The sequence below is a fragment of the Aethalodelphis obliquidens genome, unplaced genomic scaffold (genome assembly GCF_003676395.1).
Source record: "Aethalodelphis obliquidens isolate GAN/ISIS:26980383/991018 unplaced genomic scaffold, ASM367639v1 scaffold17, whole genome shotgun sequence".
NCBI classification, from domain to species: domain Eukaryota; kingdom Metazoa; phylum Chordata; class Mammalia; order Artiodactyla; family Delphinidae; genus Aethalodelphis; species Aethalodelphis obliquidens.
Window position 1 is genome coordinate 7,714,695 of NW_020837961.1, and position 26,351 is coordinate 7,741,045.

The window sequence follows — 26,351 nt, forward strand, 5'->3', positions numbered from 1 at the left end:
ATTCTGGTCCTAATCAGCCATTCCCTCCACGCCACCTTTGAGCCCATCTCCTCTCACCCTCTCAAGGACGTCACTCTTTCAATTCTCCCCTCCCACTCCCTCTCCACGAGATCATTCCCATAATCACACGCGTGCTCTGTAATTATCTTTAAGAACAGAAAACACCAACCAAAACAACAACTTCCTTAATCTTAGTTCTCTCATTAGCCGTGGTCCCACGTTGTTTGCTGTCCTTTATAGAGCACTCCTCCAAAGCAGCTGTCTTCACCGTATCTACTTCTTCATCTTCAGTGCCCCCAAACCTGTGTTTTTCGTTTGTTTGTTTTTTTGGTCACTAGCCACAGAAAGTGCTGAAAACAGTCACAGCTTGGTTTCCATCTTACTCAGTTAGCAACACCTGACCCAGGTGATTCCTTCTAATAGCTGCCACGTTGTCACTGATGGGGGGAAACTGCCCACCTCATTGACCAGCTCCACAGGATCTGCTTGGGTACTGTTCTCCTCTATACAATACAGTTACATATCTATTGGTTATTGGTTTGTTTTGTGTATCCTCTACTAAATACAAGTTCTATGAAGGTAAATAATTGGTGTCCCTTACTCATGACTAAAACTACAGTGCCACTGAAAAGTGCCTTGTGTAGTAGGAGCTCAATAAATACGTGTTGAATAAATAGTTGAATGAAATCGGAGTGACTCAAGGGTTGATGTAGAGAATTCTTCTTTTCCCAAAGCATACAATGATCTCAGAACACTTTCATTTCTTTTAAATACAACCAATATCCTAACGACTCCCAAATCTGTATCGCTATCTTTGACATTTCTCCTAAGCTACTTAAGTCTAACTGCTTACTTGGCAACTCTACCCTGCTGTCTAATAAGCACCTAAATTTATGTCCAAACCTGAGCTTTTGATTTGTCAGCAAAATAATTTATGTCAGTCCTGAAGTTTCTTCCCCAGATTAGCAAATGGTACCCAGTTGCTCAAGCCATGTCTTAGGTATCAACCTTGATTCCTCCCTTTCCCATACCTCCCACCATCAAACCTATCATCAAGTCCAGTCAGCACTCTCCAAAGTAAACTGGGATTCATTCACTTCTCTCTATGTACACAGCCAACCCAGTCACAGCCATCATTTTTCACCTGAATTACTTCAATCATCCTGCTTTCTATAAGCTTTGTATACGTAAATCAGATGATGTCATTCCTCAAGCAATGTCTCATCATTACTCCCGGAATAAAATCCAAACTATTTACCATAACCTACATAGCCTCACATGATCTAGCCCTTGCCTTCTTGTCTAACCTCGTCTCACACCACTTGCCCGCTCCCTTACTATGCCTTAGACACAATGGCCGCCTTTTCTACCTTCAAACACTCCAAGCCCTTTCCTGCCTTCAAGTATTCGTCCTTCATATTCCCTCTCCCTGGAATGCCTCTCCACCATTTCTTTAGCATGGCCGGTATATTCTCCTCCTTCAGCTCCTATGTCACCTCCTCCGAGAGGCCTTCTTTAACAACCCCATCTAAAGTGGCTCCCCTGATTACTCTCTTCCCTTATTAACCTGCTTCACTTCAAACACAGTACTTATTCTAATTTGTAATTCACAGTTTTATTTTACATTTTGATTTACTTATTGTACATCACCTCCAGTAGACTTTAAGGTTCATGTGGGTAAGGATTTGCTCAGTGTACCCCCAGCATTCTGTAGGTATTTAATAAGCGTTTTTTGAAGGAATAAAGAAAATAATGTCAACTCTTACATTTCCCTTGCCTTTAGTATTAATTTCCAACCACTAAAGAAACGTGATGGATCTCCATGATATTGAGAATCAGATGATAATACATTTTCTTACTACCTGGGTAATATAATAATGGGTGAGGGTAGGTGGCAAAGAAGCTGTTATTATGACAGGCAGAAGTTGTCAGAGAGCTGCAATTGGTCTGCTGGAATCAAACCACACAAGTGATTTGATCGAATTTAGTGAGTTGGAGACATGACAGAGAGCAATGCTGATATGATTACAAGTGGGTGTAACAGCCCAAGCCTAAGGCCTCCTACAGGAAAAAGCTACATAACACACTGCTACTTTGCACACAACCAGGATCCAATAAATGTCATTGGCAGATTGCAGACCACTCCTTACAATACCATAAAAGTCTCCACTTTAATTCAACTGTATCTGCAAAATGAATCTTAATTTGGCTGACTATAACAAATGAACAGGATGTTTTCTTAAAACTCAAAAGTAGGGCTTCCCTGGTGGCGCAGCGGTTGAGAGTCCGTCTGCTGATGCAAGGGACACGGGTTCGTGCCCCGGTCCGGGAGGATCCCACATGCCGTGGAGCAGCTGGGCCCATGAGCCATGGCCGCTGAGCCTGTGCTCCACAACGGGAGAGGCCACAACAGTGAGAGGTCCACGTACCGCAAAAAAAAAAAAAAAAAAAAAAAACAACTCAAAAGTAATACGATGTTATCTTTACATAAATAAAGGGAACAAATTGAATTAAAATAGCATTTAACAGATTTTCATTATGTAAACTTTTGGGAAGAAATCTGTAGTTCTTGGGCTTGGACCAGGGAAATATAAAGGGAAGAGGTGAGAAGTAGTTAAGTTTCAGATATATTTTGGACTCATTACTTTTACTTTATAAACTGCAACTACACTAATCACAAGTACAACCTTAATTGTCTTTTAAAATTGCTTTACAGAGAATGTTGAAAATTGTTTTACAGAGAATGGCAACCAGTCATTTCTGATTAAAGAAAAAGGAATGAGAATGAATATAGCAAGAGATGGTTAAAGATTTAAGCATCACTAAACATTAGAATCTTGACTTCTGATCTCATCATTACAATCCATTACAGTTTTCTCTTCCTTCAGCTCCTCTGTCAGCTCTTTGGAGAAGCTTTCTGTAACAACCTCATCAGAATCAGCTCTCCCTAGTTACTCTCAACTTGCTTTACTCCTGTAACAGTCACAACTGGTTTAAGATTGGTTTAGGTGTCCATATGTTGTGCTGGTGATTTCAGATCTATTCTTAATATATGTGCATATTAGCCCACCATGCTTTCTTGTTTCACAGTCTTGAAGAAGCTCTACTTTTTACTGATTTACACAGGGGTTTGAATCTGTTGTCAGAGGCGAGTGAGCGAGTGCCAGACTCAGGCCTTTTTATCTGCTGGTCCCTCTGCCTGGGATGCTCTTCCTCCTCATGTCTATATGGCTTGCTCTACCACAGCACTGTGATCTCCACTCATCTCAGAGGGGCTTCCCTCAATTTTCTATAGAAAATAGTGATGCCAACTTCCCTCTCTCCTCTCATATACCATTAATCTCAAGTCCTTATCATGGTTTTAATTTTCTTCACAGAATGTATCATCAAATGTCATATTAATTTTCTTAATTGTTTACTGTCTGTGTCCCCCTCCTAAAGAGGCAAAGTCCACGAAGGCAGAGATTTTTTTTAAAAAATTAAATGCTATAGCTCCAGTTCACAGAATACTAACTGCTACACAGTAGGTGTTTAATAAATGGTGGTTCAAATTAGACTTTATTGCTATTTTCAGGATATTACATCCCAAAAAAGCAGAAAACATTTTTTTTTCATGTGCACATGGAACATTCTCTAGGATTGACCACATATTAGGGCACAAAACAAGCCTCAACAAATTTAGGAGTATAGAATTATTTCAAGCATCTTTTCTGACCACAATGGCATGAAACTAGAAATAAACCACAGAAAAAGAAAAAAGTGATTACATAGAGACTAAACAACATGCTACTAAAAAAACAATAGGTCAATGATGAAATCAAAGAAGAAATTAAAAAATACCTTGAGTCAAATGACAATGAAAACAGAACCATACCAAATCTATGGGATGCAGCAAAAGCAGTTCTTAGAGGGAAGTTCATAGCAATACATGCCTTCTTCAAGAAAAAAGAAAAATCTCAAATAAACAGCCTAACCCACCACCTACAAGAATTAGAAGAAAAACAAAGAAAACCTAAAGTCAGCAGAAGGAAGGAAATAATAAAGATCAGAGAGGAAATAAAATAGAGATAAAAAAATAGAAAAATGAATAAAACCAAGAGCTGGTTCTTTGAAAGAGTAAACAAAATTGACAAACCTCTGGCCAGGCTCACCAAGAAGAAAAGAGAAAAGACCCAAGTGAACAAAATAATAAGTGAAAGAGGAGAAATCACAGCCGATACCACAGAAACACACACACACACACACACACACACAAAACATAAGAGAACTGCACAATTATATGCCAACAAATTCGACAACCTAGAAAAAAATGGACAAGTTTCTAGAAATATACATACCACCAAAACTGAATCAAGAAGAAATAGATAACTTGAACAGACTGATCACTGGTAGTGAAATAGAATCTGTAATTAAAAAAACTCTCTACAAACAATAATCCAGGAACAGATGGTTTCACAGGTGAATTCAACCAAACATACAAAGAAGAACTTATACTGATCCTTCTCAAACTCTTCCAAAAGATTGAAGGGGAAGGAATACTCCTAAAGACATTCTATGAAGCCACAATCACCCTGATACCAAAACCAGACAAAGATACCACCAAAAAAGAAAATTACAGGCCAATATCTTTGATGAATATAGATGCAAAAATTCTCAAGAAAATATTACCAAACCAAATCCAACAACACATAAAAAAGATCATACACCACGACCTAATTGGATTCATCCCAGGGTCACAAGGATAGTTCAACATATGCAAATCAATCAATGTGATACACCACATCAACAAAAGAAAAGACAAAAACCACAGGATCATCTCAATAGATGCAGAAAAAAATTTGATAAAATTCAACATTCATTCATGATAAAAATCCTTATGAAAGTGAGTATAGAGGGAATATATTTCAACAAAATAAAAGCTATTTATGACAAACCCACAGCCAATATAATTCTCAATGGTGAAAAGCTGAAAGTGTTCCTGCTAAAATCTGGAACAAGACAAGGATGCCCACTCTCACCACTTCTATTCAACATAGTAGTGGAAGTCCTAGCCACAGCAATCAGACAAGAAGAAGAAATAAAAGCTATTCAGATTGGTAGGGAAGAGGTAAAATTATCATTATATGCTGATGACATGATGCTATATTAATATGGATAACCCTAAGACTCCACACAAAAACTACTAGAACTGATAAATGAATTCAGCAATGTAGCAGGATACAAGATTAACACACAGAAATCAGTTTCATTTCTTTACACTAACAATGAAATATCAAAAAGGGAACGTAAATAAACAATCCTTTTAAAAATCTCATCAAAAAAAAAATACTTAGGAATAAACCTCACCAAGGAGGTGAAAGACATATGCTGAGAACTACAAAACAGTAATAAAGGAAACTGAAGGTGATTCAAAGAAATGGAAAGATACCCCATGCTCTTGGACTAGAAGAATTGATATTGTTAAAATGGCCATGCTACCCAAAGCAATCTACAGATTTAATGTGATCCCTATCAAATTACCCATGACATTTTTCACAGAACTAGAACAAATAATCCTAAAATTTATATGGAACCATAAAAGACCCAGAATTGCCAAAGCAATCCTGAGAAAAAAGAACAAATCTGGAGGCATAATGCTCTCAGACTTCAGACAATACTACAAAGCTGCAGTAATCGAAAGAGCATGGTACTGGCACAAAAACAGACATATGGATCAATGGAATGGAGTAGAGAGTCCAGAAATAAACCCATACACCTACAGTCAATTAATCTTCGACAAAGAAGGCAACAATATACAATGGGGAAAAGACAGTCTCTTTAGAAAGTAGTGTTGGGAAAGTCAGACAGCTGCAAGCCAATCAAGGAAGTTAGAACATACCCTCACAGCATACACAAAAATAAATTCATAATGGCTTAAAGACTTAGATATAAGACATGACACCATAAAACTCTTAGAAGAGAATACAGGCAAAACATTCTCTGACATAAGTCGTAAAAATATTTTCTTAGGTCAGTCTTCCAAGGCAATAGAAATAAAAGCACAAATAAACAAATGGGACCTAATCAAACTTATAAGCTTTTGCACAGCAAAAGAAACCATTAAAAAAAAAAAAAAGACAACCTACAGACTGGGTGAAAATATTTGCAAATGATGCAACTGACAAGAGATTAATTTCCAAAATATACAAACAGCTCACACAACTCAACAACAATAAAACAAAAAAACCCAATCAAAAAATGGGCAGAAGACCTGAACAGACATTTCTCCAAAGAGGACATACAGATGGCCAAAAGGCAAATGAAAAGATGCTCAACATCATTAAAGAAATGCAAATAAAAACTACAGTGAGGTACCATCTCACACTGGTCAGAATGCCTGTCACTAAAAAGTCTACAGGACTTCCCTGGTGGCGTAGTAGTTAAGAATCTGACTGCCAATGTAGGGGGCACACGTTCAATCCCTGGTCCAGGAAGATCCCACATGCTGTGGAGCAACTAAGCCCGTGCACAACTACTGAGCCCACGTGCTAAACTACTGAAGCCGGCATGCTCTAGGGTCTGTGTGCTGCAACTACTGAGCCCACGTGCTGCAACTACTGAAGCCTGCGTGCCTAGAGCCCGTGCTCTGCAACAAGAGAAGTTACCGCAATGAGAATCCCGTGTACCACAATGAAGAGTAGGCCCGCTTGCAGCAACTAGAGAAAGCCTGCACACAGAAATGAAGAACCAACGCAGCAGAAAATAAAATAAAAAATTTTTAAAAAGTCTACAAATAGGGCTTCCCTGGTGGCACAGTGGTTGAGAGTCCGCCTGCCAATGCAGGGGACATGGGTTCGTGCCCCAGTCCGGGAGGACCCCGCAGGCGGCTGGGCCCGTGAGCCATGGCCGCTGAGCCTGCGCGTCCAGAGCCTATGCTCCACAACGGGAGAGGCCACAGCAGTGAGAGGCCCGCGTACAGCAAAAAAAAAAAAAAAAAACAAGTCTACAAATAACAAATGCTGAAGGGGGTGTGGAGAAAATGGAACCCTCATACACTGTTGGTGGGAACGTAAATTGGTACAGCCACTATGGAGAACACTATGGAGGTTCCTTAAAAAACTAAAAATAGAACTACCATACGACCCAGCAATCCCACTCCTGGGCATATATCTGCTCAGGAGATAATTCAAAAAGATACAAGCACCCCAATGTTCATTGCAGCGTTATTTACTACAGCCAAGACGTGGAAGCAACCTAAATGTCCATCAACAGATGAATGGATAAAGAAGATGTGGCACATATAGACAACGGAATATTACTCAGTCATAAAAAGAAACGAATTGAGTTATTTCTAGTGAGGTGGATGGACCTAGAGTCTGTCATACAGAGTGAAGTAAGTCAGAAAGAGAAAAACGAACACCATATGCTAACGCATGTACATGGAATCTAAAAAAAAAAAAAAAAATTGGTACTGATGAACCTAGTGGCAGGGCAGGAATAAAGATGCAGACAGAGAATGGACTTGAGGACACTGGGAGGGGGAAGGGTAAGCTGGGACGAAGTGAGAGAGTGGCATGGACATATATACACTACCAAATGTAAAATAGATAGCTAGTGGGAAGCAGCTGCATAGCATGGGGAGATCAGCTCGGCGCTTTGTGACCACCTAGAGGGGTGGGATAGGGAGGGTGGGAGGGAGGCTCAAGAGGGAGGGGATATGGGGAGGTATGTATGCATATGGCTGATTCACTTTGTTGTGCGACAGAGACTAGCTCAGTATTGTGAAGCAGTTATACTCCAATAAAGATATATATATATTTATATATATATTTTTTAAAGTATATAAGAGAATAGTCTGTTAGCCACAAGCCTTCAGAGTTGCCAATGGAAAGCAGTCACCGTGCTTTCAAAACAAATGCAGAGAATTGATTAATCTAGCAAATTAGTTAGGTGGAGTTCTGTTAAGCAAACTTTTATTGTATACTCTATAAATGTGAATGATTACTAATGCGCCAAAGAGTTACTATGACTTTCCTGAAATAAATTTGAGTCAACTTTTATTTATACATACATGGTGCAATTCAATTGATATTTCTGAGTAAATATAAGGAACTAGAACAAGTGCTTTGGAAGACATAACGTATGAGTGATTCCACAATTTTTAGAGAAAACCCAAAGTACATGTAAATACGAGATATTTTTCTTAACTTTGAAGAACTTATAATGTAATACAAGAGAAAAAACCAACTTTCCCAGGCAGAAGGTGAGACCTGTTCTCATAGAAGGAGAGAGAGAGCACCCTAAGACAACACAGGAGATGGGGATTAACTGTACCTGGAGAATGAGAGAGGGCTTCCTAGGGGGGGAAGAGAATTTGAGATGTCCTAGTTAGACTTCCACTCTCCCAACCAGAAGTAGACCCTGCAACAAGGATCGATGGCAGGTAGTTGATATGGGTAGTTCAGCAGGGGAATGGGACAATAATGCAGGGAGAAGGTAGTTATTAAGGGGTGTCATTATTAAGCTACTAGAGCTTTTTCAGTGGTTCTAAAGCTTCAACCTAGGGGGAAGCTCTGGGAAACTCTATAAAATACACACCCCAGAATTATTCCACCCAAGGAGTAAGGTTGGGAATTTATACCTCCATACTCCTCAGTCACTGGTTAAAGGCTGCTCCTGGAAGGATACTACTTTCTAGGCACTTCTGGTCCACAGAAGTATAACCTCTATCCCTACGAGGCCAACTGATGAAAGTAGCAGAAATTCAGTTCTAAAGCAAATACAAGTAATCTTTGAAAATCTTCAAATATTCTCTTGCTATTTACTGAGTGCCCCTATTTGCCAAATATACACAATATAATGATTTAAAGTAGGCAGTTTCTGAGGTGTCAGTCCCAAAGTATTGCTTTCTCACTGTAAGTAGTTTAAAGGTTATACAATATAATAATGTTTTCACAAGCAAGAGCAATTTAGTCTATCCTCTGTTAAACATTCCTCACAATAGGAAAGAAAGAATTTAACACCTGGCACGTATATATCTAATCTATTCCAATGATTTCTGAGCAGACATGACCTTCTAATGTTTATCTGTAAGCACTCTACAAAACAAAATGTCTAGGGAGAAAAAATTAGTAATCTGAACTGTAAATATGTGACCCCAAGGTAAGTAATAAGTTTTAAAACTACTTTTATTACCTAATACTTTATACTTATTGATAATCTAATCAGTTTCCACTACTGGAAGGTGCCCATTTGAGTCATGCAACCAAACAATATTCTATCTTGTTATTTTACCTTTGCGTGTATTAACCATCATTGAATATTTTTTAACCTTCAAACTTAGAAGCAATCTAAAAGGCACAGCTCAAGATCCAAAGAACGGTTTGATCTGACAAAACGAGCAGATGAATTTAGTGTCACCTCTGAGTTCCTCGGTGCTCAAAATGATAACCTACAGATTTTGGTGGGTACAAGTTAGTCATTCTTGCTATGTAAGTTCACCCACACAGAGAGACACCACAGCTAATCACAACTATCAAACAACAACATAAAAACCAAAACATTTTTTATTTTCCATTATGACTCCACTGCTACCCAGTTTGGAGTATTCTTGAAGGGCTATAAAAAAGACTAGTAGTAGTAACGACATGTAGGACTAGAGTCAGAACAACAGAATTCAAGTCCTTCCCTGATACTAAACTGCTACAATAGATACAGAATGAATAATTTGGGTTATTTCTGTACTTCGCCTGTAGTCAGTGCTTTGAATTCAAAACCCAGCTGTCATTTACTGCTACTGACCTGGAATAATTTACTCCTTAGATTTCCTCATCTGCAAAACAGAATTAAGGCCACTTACTTTCCAGGATTACTTTGAGAAGTAAATGAGACCATAGGAATAGAAGAACTCAGCACAGTATCTGCATAAAGTCCCCCTTCTCCTTTTCACCCCTCTGTGCCTGCACTGATTTTGTCTGTGTGTTGTAGACTGCAAATTCCCTTAGGGACAGACACATGTCTCATTTTCTGAAGAGGTCCAGCACTTAGTCCAGATCTGTACACAGAGCAGGCATTAAATGAAAAAAAAAAAAGTGAACGTGTTGAAATTAATTTTAGATTATAGCTCTAAATGAAAAAATGGAGACACATGCAACGTTTTTGAGCATGAAAAAGACATGGGAAATGTTCTAGGAAATTTATGTGATACACCAGTTTATATGATAAATGACTTGACAGGAATGGAATAAACTTTGTAATCAGACTTGCCAAAACATATATTGATGTGAGCACGTCTCTTAACTAATCACTGTTCTAAGATTTTTCTTCTGTTCAAAACATTTTAAAGTAACTGTTTTGAGAGTTTGCATGTGAGTCACACAGGAAAATCAGCATAATTATTTTACAACCAGATTTCAATTTTAAAACCAAATGTTAATATTTAATCATCAGTCCCCAACTTAGTGAACTGCTGTGGCTCAAAATGATCATTGACTACTTTTTGTAATCAAATAAAGCATTAAAGTACAAGGATTTCCCAGTCCAACAATGTATAAAAAAATAGGACACAGGAATGACATATATTTGAAGACAATTTCTAAATAAATTCCCAAAGATATGCTAAGCGATAGCGACACACTGCCTAGTAAAGACAGTCTCACAAAATGTTTGTTTGGAATACAGACTCATCTAGATACTTCTAGATAGATATTTAGTAACACATTAATCACATTATTTTGTGTATGTACATATATATGAGGCTCTACATTAACCCTATATATTAAGTATATATACTTGTAATTTATGCACAAAGCATATAAATAACGTGGATACACTAGGTAGACCAAACGCACAGCCTTCCTGTACGCCTCAGTATCTGCTACCCTCTTGGGTAAATTCAGGACCAATATGGACAAACCATCATCTTTGTCATCCTTTAACCATCTCTTTTCCAATGATTTTCTTTTTTTCTTCCATGTCAGTCACTCTTTCTCATAAACACAACTTAAACCTCATCATCCCTCCAGACAGTTCCACCTCCAAAATGACTACTGCAAACGTCCCACTCTCTGTGCACAGCCCCCTACTCTTCTACCTGGCCTCCTCACCCACTCTCATCTCAAACATTCTCCAGCCTACCTGGAGTCTCCAGGGCCTTCTACGGTGTTGCTCTTTCATATCCTAACTTACACTGCAGGTCCTCTCACCATCTTCACTGCCACCACCTGGGTCCAAGCTGCCATTGTATCTTAAGGTGACTACTGTGATAAACTCCCAGTGGGTCTCCCTGTTTCTGCCTGTCCCTCTCAAAAGTCTATTCTCAGCCTAGCAGCTAGAGTAATCCTTGGAGTAGATAAGTCCTATCATGGCACTCTTCTGATGTATACTAATTAAAAAGTGCCAGGATAAAAATGCAGGTCCTTACAATGACCTGTAAGAGCATACACGATCTGGTCCCTTGCTGTCTATGTGACCCCTTTTCTTCTCACCTTCCCCCTTGCTCACTGTAATCCAACCACACCAGCCTTTGCAACTCTGCTCAGCACACAGACCAGCTATACTTTCATCTCAGCCCTCTGTATAGCTCTTCTCCCCCATCAGCAGTGCTTCTCTCTCAAGGGTCTTCAAGGTTTGCTCCTTTACCTCCTTCAACTCTGCTCAGACATCCCTTGTCGATGAAACATTTTGTTCATCTTATTTAAATCAGCAAATGACATTTACCAGCACTACTTCTGTCCTCCCCTGCTTTCTCTCCATAGAACATATCACCACCTGACAAAGTACCCATTTCCTTAATCCTTTGTTTATTGCCTGTCGTTTACTGTATCCTCATTAGAATACAAGCTTCAAAAGGGCAGCGACTTCTGTCTATCACTCACTGATGTAGTCCCTGTTCCTAGAACAATGCTTTGCACACGGCAGGCACCTGATGATTCTTTAATGAAAGCAGCTTAGATTTCATGGTCCATTATTTCAACCATATTTTTGCCACCAAACTTTGTGTATCTAAGTATTTAGGTGATTAAGTTAATTCTTGAGTGCAGATAAGGGAAAAGCTTCACTAAAGTTTGAACTTAAGTCATCTATGAGAAAAACTCTAAAATTATTCTGAAGCTGGAGAAATGAAACTATGGCTGTTAGATGCCTACTTGAAAGATGTGATTCTCTTAACCCATTTATTCAGAAATATAGCTTTGACTTTCCAGTTTGACAAAATAAAGGCACTTCCACTTATGCTCTTTTTTGAAACCTACGATAAAAATAATGAAAAAGAAAAAAGAAAGCTTCACCTTGAGTAAGAAATGGCCATAACTGTAGACAACCAACTGTGAATACTACTTGTCAAATTCAACAAAATGTGGACCAAAAGCCCAACAGCCAACATACACATTCTCAGACCTCCAGCAGACCACAGATTTCCCCAAATGTCACAGTCCTGAGAGGTCTACCCAAAATTCCTGTGACTGAAGTTGCTAGATGTGGTAGACATGGCCAAACCACTGCAAAATCTGGAAAAACCCTGCAGGGCCCGAGGTTCACACACAGAGAATGGCAGGGAAACGGAGCTGCAGGAGGAAGCATGCAGGTACACCTTTGTCCTTATCTTTGCTTTGACCTCCTGGTAGAGGAAGCCTGTCTGGAAGGGAGGCTGATGAGTGTGTTACAGAAGCCACGATCAGTTTTGCAGCCCTGACCAGAGTCAGCTGAGCAGAAATACACTGACAGCTTGCTACAAATATGCTTTACCGATCACATCAACTTCCTGCTCGTGCCAAAGGGATAAAGTAAAACTCTAAAGTATAGTTTAAATCAAATCCATCCTGTTCTTAAAATCTTTCGTCATTTTCCTATTCCTATAAGTTTTAGCTACTTAGTTAAACTCCATCCTAACTTAACTCTAGTATCTAGCTTTCTCCTGCTACTTCCTATGGTCCAGCCAGAAATGTTCAGTCACCACTACATGAACCCTCCATGTCCTACAACATCCTTTCTACCTAGAAGGGTTTCTGTTCCCCACAGCTCCCTTCCTCTCCCCAGCAACTTGCTGAAATCCCAGTCATTTTTCACAGAGCCACTTAATACCCCATTCATCCATAAAACTTCCACTTCAAAGAGTTTTATGGTTTATGAATTAATTCATTTTTAAAAAGCAGAACTGGCGAGATACATTAAATACTAAAATTACACTCTTCTGTCCATTGAGGATGCAATCAGATTGTTGCTTCCCAAAGATAAAAAGATGCTTAATTTAACTATACTGAGAAAACTAGAATACTGAATAGTAAAAAAATGTCCAGAAGTAGCAGGTGTTCCATCATGAGTAACACGTCTGATTGGCAACGTTATTTTTCTGCTTTTGACTGTTTTCCTTCTGTTATCAAGCCTGATACCCTTTAAGGTAAAGGGAAGTAAGGTGATATCATAAAGGTGATGTGACCCTAATAATTTCTTTATTTAAAAGCTAAAATTTATTGAAAACTGGCCATCATTATCTCATTTAATCATAACAAACCAAATTAGTTACAGATATTTTTCTTATTTTACAGATGAGGAAGTCAAAGTTGAAGGAGAGATTGAAAAATTTGCCCAGAGTCACACAAATTATAAGTTCTAAGCCAATCTGATTCTAGAACTAGAATTCTTAACTCTACGCTCTAAGCTTATTAATATATTTACTAAAGTATCTCTGACCAGATGGTTTCAAAAGTAAGCCAAAGGCTTCATCAGTTAGTTTTCACCCTATATTATCACCCCACCCCACCCCCAAAAAAGTTGCAATACTTTACATTTCTATACTACTTAACTGGCTTTGAAAATACTTCCACAAGTATTAATGGTTTAAATCCCACAACAAATCTATAGGACTTTCACCATTTTATATAGCAGGAAAGAGAAACAGAGATATTATAAATTACCCAGTCACATTGCTGAGTAGCCAGGATACAGACACAACCTTCTTAACCTAATATCAGTGCTCTTTCCAGAACAGCTAAACACTTTAGAAGTATCTGATACCTTTCCTTAGATATGGAAGTCATGAAGTATTCAGTGAATTGTCATGTTTCCCAGTTCCACTCAATTAATTTGAAGACATTCATTGTTATTACTTTTATACTCTGTAGAAATTATGATCATAGACATATTTTCAGTAATATAATGAGTCCAGTCATTAATCAAGGAATTTTCAGTGTCAGGCAATATGTTCACCAGCTTGACAAGCACGAGGCCTGAAATGGCATGGTTTCTACAATTTCAATGGATAGAAACCATACTGTGATAGGTTTCCATCAATGACTCCTAGAACACCAAATGTATGGGCAGGAGTGGTGCGAAAGAAGTGTGAATAGGTAGGGTGAGTTCAAGTCATGGAAAGCCTTGTTTATCATGCCAAGATTGAGATATAAGGATAGGTGAAGAGGATCCACTGAAGAATTTTGATACGGGAAGTAGTACGTTCATATTTGCATGACAGGAAGTAACTTAGGCAGTAGAAGATGGAAGATGGTGTCAAGGGCCAGAGCAGAGTCAGGGAAACCAGTAAAAATGCTACTGTAGTAGTCTCCCAAGGCACAATCAATTCCCAAATGTGGCTGATTATTTGAAATTACCAAGGAAGCCTTTTATTTTTTTTCATCATTAGAATATATTTTGCATTTATATAATAAAATATAGAAGACAATAAAAATAAGTGAGCATTGCTACAAACAACAACAGAAATAAAATTCATGAGCAATATTCAGCAAAACAAAGCAGACATAAAATGATATATATTGTATGGTTTCTTTTTAAAAAATTCAAAACTGGGCAAAACCAATTTATGGCGAAGATAATGGTTACTCTGGGGGCAGAAAGGAGGGGCCATGACCAGGAAATGGTATGAGGAAGGCTTCCGAGGTGCTGGGAAAGTTCTGTTTCTTGATCTGAGTAGTGCTTATGCTAGTGGGAGTTCACATAACTCACATAAGTCATAAGTTTATAGTTAAACTTATGACTTATGCACTTTTCTCTGTGTTATAACTTATTAAGAAAGCTAACACAAAAGCCTTATTTAGTTCACTAAGATCAACAATTGGCAAAGAATTACTGAATATTATTTTAGACACCTACAACGTTCAAGGAACTGCCTTAGGTGATCAAAGATTCCAAGTACATTCCATTAACAAACTTTTTTTTCATATTAGTCATCCATTTTATACACATCAGTGTATCCATGTCAATCCCAATCGCCCAGTTCATCCCACCACCACCACCACCCCCTGCTGCTTTCCCCCCTTGGTGTCCATTCGTTTTTTCTCTACTTCTCTGTCTCAATTTCTGCTCAGTAAACCGTTTCATCTGTACCATTTTCTAGATTCCACGTACATGCATTAATATACAATATTTGTTTTCGCTTTCTGACTTACTTCACTCTGTATGACAGTCTCTAGATCCATCCACGTCTCTACAAATGACCCAATTTCGTTCCTTTTTATGGCTGAGTAATATTCCATTGTATATATGTACCACATTTTCTTTATCCATTCATCTGTTGATGGGCACTTAGGTTGCTTCCGTGACCTGGCTATTGTAAATACTGCTGCAATGAACACTGGGGTGCATGTGAAGTTTTTTTTTTTTTTTTTTTTTTTTTTTTTGTGGTATGTAGGCCTTTCACTGTTGTGGCCTCCCTGTTGCAGAGCACAGGCTCCGGACGCGCAGGCTCAGCGGCCATGGCTCACGGGCCCAGCCGCTCTGCAGCATGTGGGATCCTCCCGGACCGGGGCACAAACCCGTGTCCCCTGCATCGGCAGGCAGACTCTCAACCACTGCGCCACCAGGGAAGCCCGGGGTGCATGTGTCTTTTTGAATTATGGTTTTCTCTGGGTATATGCCCAGTAGTGGGATTGCTGGGTCATATGGTACTTCTTTAAGGAACCTCCATACTGTTCTCCACAGTGGCTGCATCAATTTACATTCCCACCAGTAATGCAAGAGGGTTCCCTTTTCTCCACACCCTCTCCAGCATTTGTTTGTAGATTTCCTGATGATGCCCATTCTAACTGGTGTGAGGTGACACCTCATTGCAGTTTTGATTTGCATTTCTCTAATAATTAGTGATGCTGAGCAGCTTTTCATGTTCTTTTGGCCACCTGAATGTCTTCTTTGGAAAAATGTCTATTTAGGTCTTCAGCCTATATATGGATTGGTTTGTTTAATATTGAGCTGCATGACCTGTTTATATATTTTGGAGATTAATCCTTTGTCCGATGATTCACTTGCAAATATTTTCTCCCATTCTGAGGGTTGTCTTTTTGTCTTGTTTATGGTTTCCATTGCTGTGCAAAAGCTTTTAAGTTTCATTAGGTCCCATTTGTTTATTTTTGTTTTTATTTCCATTACTCTAGGAGGTGGATCAAAAAAGATCTTGCTGTGATTTATGTCAAAGGGTGTTCTTCCTATGTTTTCCTCTAAGAGTTTTATAGTGCCCGGTCTTACCTCTAGGTCTTTAATCCATTTTGAGTTTATTTTTGTGTATGGTGTTAGGGAGTGCTCTAATTTCATTCTTTTACATGTAGCTGTCCAGTTTTCCCAGCAGCACTTATTGAAAAGACTGTCTTTTATCCATTGTATATCCTTGCCTCCTTTGTCATAGATTAGTTGGTCATAGGTGCGTGGGTTTATCTCTGGGCTTTCTATCCTGTTCCATTGATCTATATTTCTGTTTTTGTGCCAGTAACATAGTCTTGATTACTGTAGCTTTGCAGTATAGTCTGAAGTCAGGGAGTCTGATTCCTCCAGCTCCATTTTTTTCCCTCAAGACTGCTTTGGCTATTCTGGGTCTTTTGTGTCTCCATACAAACTTTAAGACATTTTGTTCTACCTCTGTAAAAAATTCCAATGGTAATTTGATAGGGATTGCATTGAATCTGCAGATTGCTTTGGGTAGTATAGTCATTTTCACAAAACTGATTCTTCCAATCCAAGAACATGGTATATCTCTCCATCTGTTTGTATCAGTGTCTTATAGTTTTCTGCAGACAGGTCTTTTGTCTCCCTAGGTAGGTTTATTCCTAGGTATCTTATTCTTTTTATTGCAATGGTAAATGGGAGAGTTTCCTTAATTTTTCTTTCAGATTTTTCATCATTAGTGTGTAGTAATGCAAGAGATTTCTGTGCATTAATTTTGTATCCTGCAACATTACCAAATTCATTGATTAGCTCTAGTAGTTTTCTGGTGGTATCTTTAGGATTCTCTATGTATAGTATCATGTAATCTGCAAACAGTGACAGTTCTACTTCTTCTTTTCCAATTGTATTCCTTTTATTTCTTTTTCTTCTCCGACTGCCGTGGCCAGGAATCCCAAAACTATGTTGAATAATAGTGGTGAGAGTGGACATCCTTGTCTTGTTCCTGATCTTAGGAGAAATGCTTTCAGTTATTCGCCATTGACAATGATGTTTGCTGTGGATTTGTCGTATGTGGCCTTTATTATGTTGAAGTAGGTTCCCTCTATGCCTACCTTCTGGAGAGTTTTTATCATAAATGGATGTTGAATTTTGTCAAAAGCTTTTTCTGCATCTACTGAGATGATCATATGGTTTTTATTCTTCAATTTGTTAATATGGTGTATCACATTGACTGATTTGCATATACTGAAGAATCCTTGCATCTCTGGGATAAATCCCACTTGATTATGGTGTACGATCCTTTTAATGTGTTGTTGGATTCTCTTTGCTAGTATTTTGTTGACGATTTTTGCATCTGTATTCATCAGTGATATTGGTCTGTAATTTTCTTTTTTTGTAGTATCTGTCTGGTTTTGCTATCAAGGTGATGGTAGCCTCATAGAATGAGTGTGGGAGTGTTCCTTCCTCTGCAATTTCTTGGAAGAGTTTGAGAAGGATGGGCGTTAGCTCTTCTCTAAATGTGTGATAGAGTTCACCTGTGAAGGCATCTGGTCCTGGACTTTTGTTTGTTGGAAGATTTTTAATCACAGTTTCAATTTCATTACTTGTGATTGGTCTATTCATATTTTCTATTTCTTCCTGATTCAGTCTTGGAAGTTTATACCTTTCTAAAAATCTGTCCATTTCTTCCAGGTTGTCCATTTTATTGGCATAGAGTTGCTTGTAGTAGTCTCTTAGGATGCTTTGTATTTCTGCAGTGTCTGTTGTAACTTCTCCTTTTTCATTTCTACTTTTATTGACTTGAGTCCTCTCCTTCTTTTTCTTGATGAGTCTGGCTAATGGTTTATCAATTTTGTTTATCTTCTCAAAGAACCAGCTTTTACTTTATTGATCCTTGCTATTGTTTTCTTTGTTTCTGTTTCATTTATTTCTGCTCTGATCTTTATGATTTATTTCCTTCTGCTAACTTTGGGTTTTGTCTGTTCTTCTTTCTCTAGTTCCTTTAGGTGTAAGGTTAGATTGTTAATTTGAGATTTTTCTTGTTTCTTGAGGTAAGCTTGTATTGCTAAAAACTTCCCTCTTAGAACTGCTTTTGCTGCATCCCATAGGTTTTGGATCATCGTGTTTTCATTGTCATTTGTCTCTAGGTATTTTTTAATTTCCTCTTTGATTTCTTTGGCGATCTCTTGGTTATTTATTGTTTAACCTCCATGTGTGTTTGTTTTTTATGTTTTTTTCCCTGTAATTCATTTCTAATCTCATAGCGTTGTGGTCAGAAAAGATGCTTGGTATGATTTCAATTTTCTTCAGTTTACTGAGGCTTGATATGTGACCCAAGATGTGATCTATCCTGGAGAATGTTCTGTGCACACTTGAGAAGAAAGTGTAATCTGCTGTTTGGGGATGGAATGTCCTATAAATATCAATTAAATCTATCTGGTCTATTGTGTCATTTAAAGCTTGTTTCCTTATTAATTTTCTGTTTGCATGATCTGTCCATTGGTGTAAGTGAGGTGTTAAAGTCCCCCACTATTATTGTGGTACTGTTGATTTCCTCTTTTATAGCTATTAGCATTTGCCTTATGTACTGAGGTGCTCCTATGTTGGAGTGCATATATATTTACAATTGTTATATCTTCTTCTTGGATTCATCCCTTGATCATTATGTAGTGTCCTTCATTGTCTCTTGTAACATTCCTTATTTTCAAGTCTATTTTGTCTGATATGAGTAATGCTACTCCAGCTTTCTTTTGATTTCCATTTGTATGGAATATCTTTTTCCATCCCTTCACTTTCAGTCTCTGTGTCCCTAGGTCTGAAGTGGGTCTCTTGTAGACAGCATATATATGGGTCTTGTTTTTGTATCCATTCAGCGAGCCTGTGTGTTTTGGTTGGAGCATTTAATCCATTCGCGTTTAAGGTAATTATCGATATGTATGTTCCTATGACCATTTTCTTAATTGTTTTGGGTTTGTTTTTGTAGGTCCTTTGCTTCTCTTGTGTTTCCCACTTAGAGAAGTTCCTGTAGCATTTGTTGTACAGCTGGTTTGGTGGTGCTGAATTCACTTAGCTTTTGCTTGTCTGTAAAGCTTTTGATTTCTCCATGGAATCTGAATGAGAACCTTGCTGGGTAGAGTAATCTTGGTTGTAGGTTCTTCCCTTTCATCGCTTTAAGTATATCATGCCACTCCCTTCTGGCTTGTAGAGTTTCTGCTGAGAAATCAGGTGTTAACCTTATGGGAGTTCCCTTGTATGTTATTTTTCATTTTTCCCTTGCTGCTTTCAATACTTTTTCTTTGTCTTTAATTTTTGCCAGTTTGATTACTACGTGTCTTGGCGTGTTTCTCCTTGGGTTTATCCAGTATGGGACTCTCTGGGCTTCCTGGACTTGGGTGGCTATTTTCTTTCCCACGTTAGGGAAGTTTTTGACTATAATCTCTTCAAATATTTTCTCAGGTCCTTTATCTCTCTGTTCTCCTTCTGGGACCCCTATAATGTGAATATTGGTGTGTTTAATGTTGTCCCAGAGGTCTCTTAGGCTGTGTTCATTTCTTTTCATTCTTTTTACTTTATTCTGTTCTGCAGCAGTGAATTCCACCATTCTGTCTTCCAGGTCAGTTATCCATTTTTCTGCCTCAGTTATTCTGCTATTGATTCCTTCTAGGGTAGTTTTTTTTTTTTTCAGTTATTGTATTGTTCATCTCTGTTTGTTTGTTCTTTAATTCTTCTAGGTCTTTGTTAAACATTTCTTTCATCTTCTCAATCTTTGCCTCCATTCTTTTTCCGAGGTCCTGACTCATCTTCACCATCATTATTCTGAATTCTTTTTATGGAAGGTTGCCTATCTCCACTTCACTTAGTTGTTTTTCTGGGGTTGTATCTTGTTCCTTCATCTGGTACATAGCCCTCTACCTTTTCATCTTGTCTATTTTTCAGTGAATGTGGTTTTTGCTCCACGGCTGCAGGACTGTGGTTCTTCTTGCTTCATGCTGTCTGCCCTCTGGTGGATGAGGCTATCTAAGAGGCTTGTGGAAGCTTCCTGATGGGAGGGAATGGTGGTGGGTAGAGCTGGCTGTTGCTCTGGTGGGCAGAGCTCAGTAAAACTTTAATCGGCTTGTCTGCTGATGGTGGGGCTGGGTTCCCTCCCCGTTGGTTGTTTGGCCTGAGGCAACCCAACACTGGAGCATACCTGGGCTCTTTGGTGGGGCTAATGGCAGACTCTGGGAGGGCTCACACCAAGGTGTACTTCCCAGAACTTCTGCTGCCAGTGTCCTTGTCCCCATGGTGAGCAACAGCTGCACCCTGCTTCTGCAGGAGACCCTCCAACACTAGCAGGTAGGTCTGGTTCGGTCTCCTATGGGGTCACTGCTCCTTCCCCTGGGTCCCCATGTGCACACTACTTTGTGTGTGCCCTCCAAGAGTGGAGTCTCTGTTTCCCCCAGTCCTGCCGAAGTCCTGCAATCAAATCCCGCTAGCCTTCAAAGTCTGATTCCCTAGGAATTCCTCCTCCTGTTGTCAGACCCCCAGGTTGGGGAGCCTGACGTGTGGCTCAGAACCTTCACTCCACTGGGTGGATTTCTGTGGTATAAGTGTTCTCCTGTTTGTGAGTCACCCACCCAGCAGTTATGGGATTTGATTTTATTGTGATAGCACCGCTCCTACCATCTCATTGCGGCTTCTTTGTCTTTGCATGTGGGGTGGCTTTATGGTGAGTTCCAGTGTCTTCCTGTTGATGACTGTTCAGCAGTTAGTTGTGATTCTGGTGTTCTCGAAAGAGGGAGTGAGAGCATGTCCTTCTACTCCACCATCTTGAACCAATCTCCAAGGAAGCCTTTTAAAATACAGGTTTTAGAGCCCTGCCTTGAGTGTTCTGACTCCGTCTGGGTCACCAGGTACATGTGATAATGGGCCAGGTGTAGAATTCTCCTGCCTGGATGAGAGGCTATGAGGAAGCACCAGTGAGGGTGGGAGAGATTTATGAGATACTTAAGCAGCAGAATGAACAGGTGATCTTCAAGGGCAAGGAAAGATGATGAGACAATCCACAGGACATGCAGGTACAGGTGAGCATTAGGTAGTTAGATATAGATGTAGGGTTTGCCAAGGAGAGCTCTAGACTGAAGGCCTAAGAATGAACCCAGGAAATAATGTTTAAATCTGACTCAGAAGGAAGAGACCTCAAAGGAGATGGAAGACAGGCCAGAGAAATAGGAAGATAAGAACAATTCAAAATTTATTCAAGCATGTAATGGGGAAAGTTTGGCTTGTGGACAGAGCATAAAGGGCCTAAATTCCAAGAAAATAAGTTTTGATTGTATATTGTCAGCAAAAGTGGGGGAGAGCAAAACAATAACAGCAAACGGTTTGCTTACTTGAGTCAAGACTATGCTATGATCAGGTTTGTTTTGGGGGAACATCATTCTATCACTGGTAGAAAGGAGATGGAGAGAGGGTGAGTCTAGAGGTGGGAGAACAGCTTGAAATTGTGTGGCTGTCATAAGGGCCTAATCTAAAGCATTGGGGGGTGGGGTGGACACAAGACACCCGTTTCAAGAGCGATGTCTAAGGCAGAACGTGAGTCCCAGCGGGAATGGTAAAGGTGGAGGAGTTAAGGGCAAACTAAGGCTTCCAGCTTGGCAGACCGGTGGCCGGCAAACTAAGGTTGGAGAGGGTAGAACGTAGACAAAGTTTTGGTGATGATGTTGTGAGCGTGAGCAATTTCAGGCACCACATGGTTTTTCATGGGTAGTGAGAAATATGGCTCTATTGCTCTGCCAGTAGGTTGAGGCGAGGAGTTATGAGTTAGAAGTCATCAGCAGTATGGGAACTGAAGTAAAAGACAGTTACCCAGGCAGATACATATTTAGTGAGAATAAGTGACGACCAGTGGTGACTGTCAGGAGAGGGTGAACGTAGTACTCAGTCAGAATCAGATCTAATGCTACAGATGCTGCCTGATCTACACCAAGTGCAGGGAGACATACATTCTTTATTCTAAATATTACTCAGTGAATCAATCAGTTTGTTTTTTTGGCAGTCACATCACACTGACATTTCACACTGTGTTAGAAGTTAACTAAAATCCATGCATATTTTAATTGAACTATTATGAATTAATTTTGGTCTTCTCTTGACCATGGACCTAAGTAGAGGACTTTCCAATTATACTGATTCCATCAGACGTGATGCTTTTGTTGCAAGAAACAGACTACTGCACTAAAAGTAGTTTATCCTATGATGACATTTGTTTCCCTCTCATAACTATAAGTCCAGAGGTATGTGTGTTGAGGGTTGGCTCAGCAGATGAGCAACGATGAGGAATTGAGTCTTCTTCCTCCTTTAGCTGCCAACCTCAGTGTGTCAGCGGTACATTCATCAAGGGCAAAAGGTGATGGTGGCGGCGCCCCGCATTCTGCTTTCATATGACAACATCTGATAGCAGGATGGGAGCAGGGGCATGTTGACCCAGAGGCCTACTCTCTTTTTTATTAAAATTTAAATAATAATTTACATACAGTAAAATGCATAAATTTTAGTGTACAGTTGAAAGAGTTTTGAGAAATGCATACACCCATATAACCCACTTCCCTATTGAGAACATTTTCATCACCCCAGAGGGCTCCCTGGGGTACTTTCTTCGTCAGTCATCACCACTGCTGCCACCCTGTGCCAACCACAGCTCTGATCTCTTAAATCATTCTCTTTTTGGTAATCAGGAATGAAAATATTTCCCAGAGCCCTCTGCCCCCAGCACACTTTCCCTTACATCTCCTTGGCCCGAACTGGGTCACAGCCGACCTTTACGTCAATCACTGACTAAAGAGGATAGTATTATTGACCATTTATGACTCATCCATCTGTTGGGGCCCGTCTGACCTAAGCACACTGCTGCAGACCCAAATACAACTGGGTTTTGGGGGGTTTTTTACAGCAAGAAAGAATAGGGAAAGGGCTATATACACACACACCATTTTGTTGGTCTACGTATCCAGCCATCCAGTATCTGATCTATTCTTCCAGCTTTATTTCCCTCACAACAGTGCTAAGTATGTGCTCGTTCAAGCCAATGATTAAAATCCTGAGAATGACACAAACAAATGTAGAGACCTCCCCTGAACTGAACAGCAATCTATGTTCCAACACTCTGGTCAAAGTCCTTCATCCTGGTCCAAATGCAACCAAATCTGTATTTGTCTGGGTCCCCAATTTTCATTTAGCCCACAAGGGTATCATGAGAATGTCATCCAACACTTGGGCTCCTACACGGGGGCACACAGAGGTGTGTCAGTGGATAGGTTTAGTACTTTTTCCCTTTAAAAGCCCTTTTCTCTGTCTCAGTACGTTTTACGAGCCTCAGATTATTCTCAGCTCAGATATTTTGAGTCTCTGTCACTGTAGTGTATTTATCACTTCTTCTGTGCCTGTTGACTCTTTTTGTATACATCCTTCTAAAAGCTGAGCTCACAAGAATGACACCTTGTTTTTCTTAGCTGCTCTTCCACTCTTCCTATTTTTCAGTATGTTAATGATATCATAGTGAACCTCCCAATCCCTTTTCAATCCAGCTTCCTTTTGGCTTATCTCTAATGTTTCTATGATCTTAGGAATTTTAGAAAAATCTGCTTTCTAAACAATGTCCAGGTTTACATATCTAACCATGGCTAGCACATTCTTTATTGTTATGGATCTTAAAATGGCCCTGGTACATCCCATTAAACTAATTTCCATAACTTCCATTCAATCCCTATTGGTTATAATTAGGTCCAGAAAACCATGCTTCCTTGTTGCATTATTTACCATCTCAGAGGTAAGACTATCAGCAAGATCAGTAAAAAAAACCACATTAAGGGCTTCCCTGGTGGCGCAGTGGTTGAGAGTCCGCCTGCCAATGCGGGGGACACGGGTTCGTGCCCCGGTCCGGGAAGATCCCACATGCCGTGGAGCAGTTGGGCCCGTGAGCCATGGCCGCTGAGCCTGCGCGTCTGGAGCCTGTGCTCCGCAACGGGAGAGGCCACAGCAGTGAGAGGCCCGCGTACCACACACAAAAAAAGAAAACCGCATTAAGTATTCTGCTTTAACAGAATGATGCTTCAGAGTATAGACATGGAGTTCCCAATGAGGACATTTATCTGCCTCTAGGCCAGATTTGAAACTTGCATTATGAGAGTAGCAGTCATATTCATCCACCTAAGACATCTGCATTTGACTCCCTCAGTGTTTTCAGTTTACGTATCTTGTACTCTCATGCTTAAACCTAGTAGCTCAAGGATTTCCATGCAGGGCACGCTTCCACAGATCTCAACAGGTGTTTATTTGTACAGCATGTAAGCTCCTGTTGGTGTATTCTAGTGATTATTTGTATCTCAGCAAGTTTGTCTTGCTTAGGAGATGATATTTATCTAGTTTCATTCTATTCTAGGTTTACCATATTATCTTATCAGCCCTCGTTAAAACGTATACGTGTTAAAAAGTGTTTATCCGTGATATAGCGGAAACAAAGTCAGTCACTTTTTAATATTTTTAAAAAGAGACCCTTTGCAAAGCACTATAGGAGTCAGATAAACATATTTAAGGTAGATTTTTTTCTATTTAGAAAATTATTTTAATTTTTCATAGAAAAACTGATACAAGTTACTTTGTTTTAATACTCTCTTGTGAATCACTGATATTTTCTCAGCTACCACATTACCTCCACTTTATGCTACACTTGATATTCTCCAAAGTAGCTCATTTTATCTGAGCATTGTTCTTCCTTTTCCTCAGAGTTCAGTTTAAAGTTCTCTTTATCAGGTTGGCAAGATTCTTGTCAAATGCATTCCTCTCATAGTACGCTGTCCCCTATAGGGAGTCTGTTGTATTCACACATGAGCCCTAGTTAAGAAAACCTCATTTCGGTCTTTGCCGTTTTGGTTGGGTGCTACACGATAGCGCTTACCTTTCATTTCTTCTTCAAAGTCATGCCTCAACTGGAAGAAGAAATGAAAACAGCCCTTCAGTGCCCAAACCAAATGCCATATGAACCAACAAGAGTGTAGTGTGGTCTGTCAATGTGATAAGTCTCAGGAAACCTCCTGAAGGAACCTCCCATATCAGTTCCATCAAGATTCACCTCAATATGAATGAGAAAGAAATAAGACGCCTTCCCTCTAGTCCCTACCTGAAGGACTGGCTTTGGATGTTTATCCTCTGACTCTCAGTTGTAGATCTTTAGAGAACGACATGCATTAACCTAATGTGTAAAAGATATGTTATAAATTATCAGCCAATGATAAAAAGATTTAGATAGTATTGTCAAGATTCCTCTATAGGTTTTAAAACTAGCCTCCTTTACTGGTGGCAGTTACCAAGGACCACATATATGGGACTTACAGTCGCAAGTTGAACTTGGAAGCGTGCCAGGAACAAAGGAGACAAAAAGACATAGTAATACTGTCTGCAGGAATCCACAGTCTACTTGGTAACCTAACACTGCTGGACACAGACCTCAGCACGTATCCCTGCTATTAACACCAGGTGCACCCAACTGACCATACCTCTGGGCTCATGTAAGTGCTTTTGAGATGATTTTATAGCAGTAAGGAAACATCAATCCACAATCATTCTCCAATCTTAGAAGAATATGTATCAGTTTAACAAACACTTGATACAAAGAATAGATTTCGTAAAAAGAATTCAACGTAGAAATACTAATCTGAAGGTATATCCATAAGGAATATTTATAACAGAGAATGATTGAATAAAATACCTTCCATTAAAAATACAGCAATACTGAAAATTAAACACCAAAGTTACTTACTTTTACTATGATGAGCCTCGCTCGGTTTTCACACCTCTGGGTATCATTTTCTACATACTCCACTTCAAACAGGGTATTATAATTTTCTAATATTTTAGCCATTATCTTGTTGCAGAGGTCTTGCTCTTTCATGCCTTCAAGCCCAGGAGACACACTAGAAATAAGGGGAAAAAATTGAGAGGAATTACTT

General features: G+C 39.4%; 1 protein-coding gene across 2 annotated transcripts in view; it reads right to left on the reverse strand.

Annotated features, from left to right (window-relative positions):
* FAM13A (family with sequence similarity 13 member A) overlaps positions 1 to 26,351 on the reverse strand; it is a 331,803-nt gene that overhangs the window by 188,839 nt on the left and 116,613 nt on the right. For both annotated transcript variants that reach the window (XM_027116910.1, XM_027116911.1), the window contains exon 5: positions 26,162 to 26,315. In XM_027116910.1, coding sequence (XP_026972711.1) covers positions 26,162 to 26,315 — 154 coding nt within the window. The remainder of the gene's footprint in view (positions 1 to 26,161; positions 26,316 to 26,351) is intronic.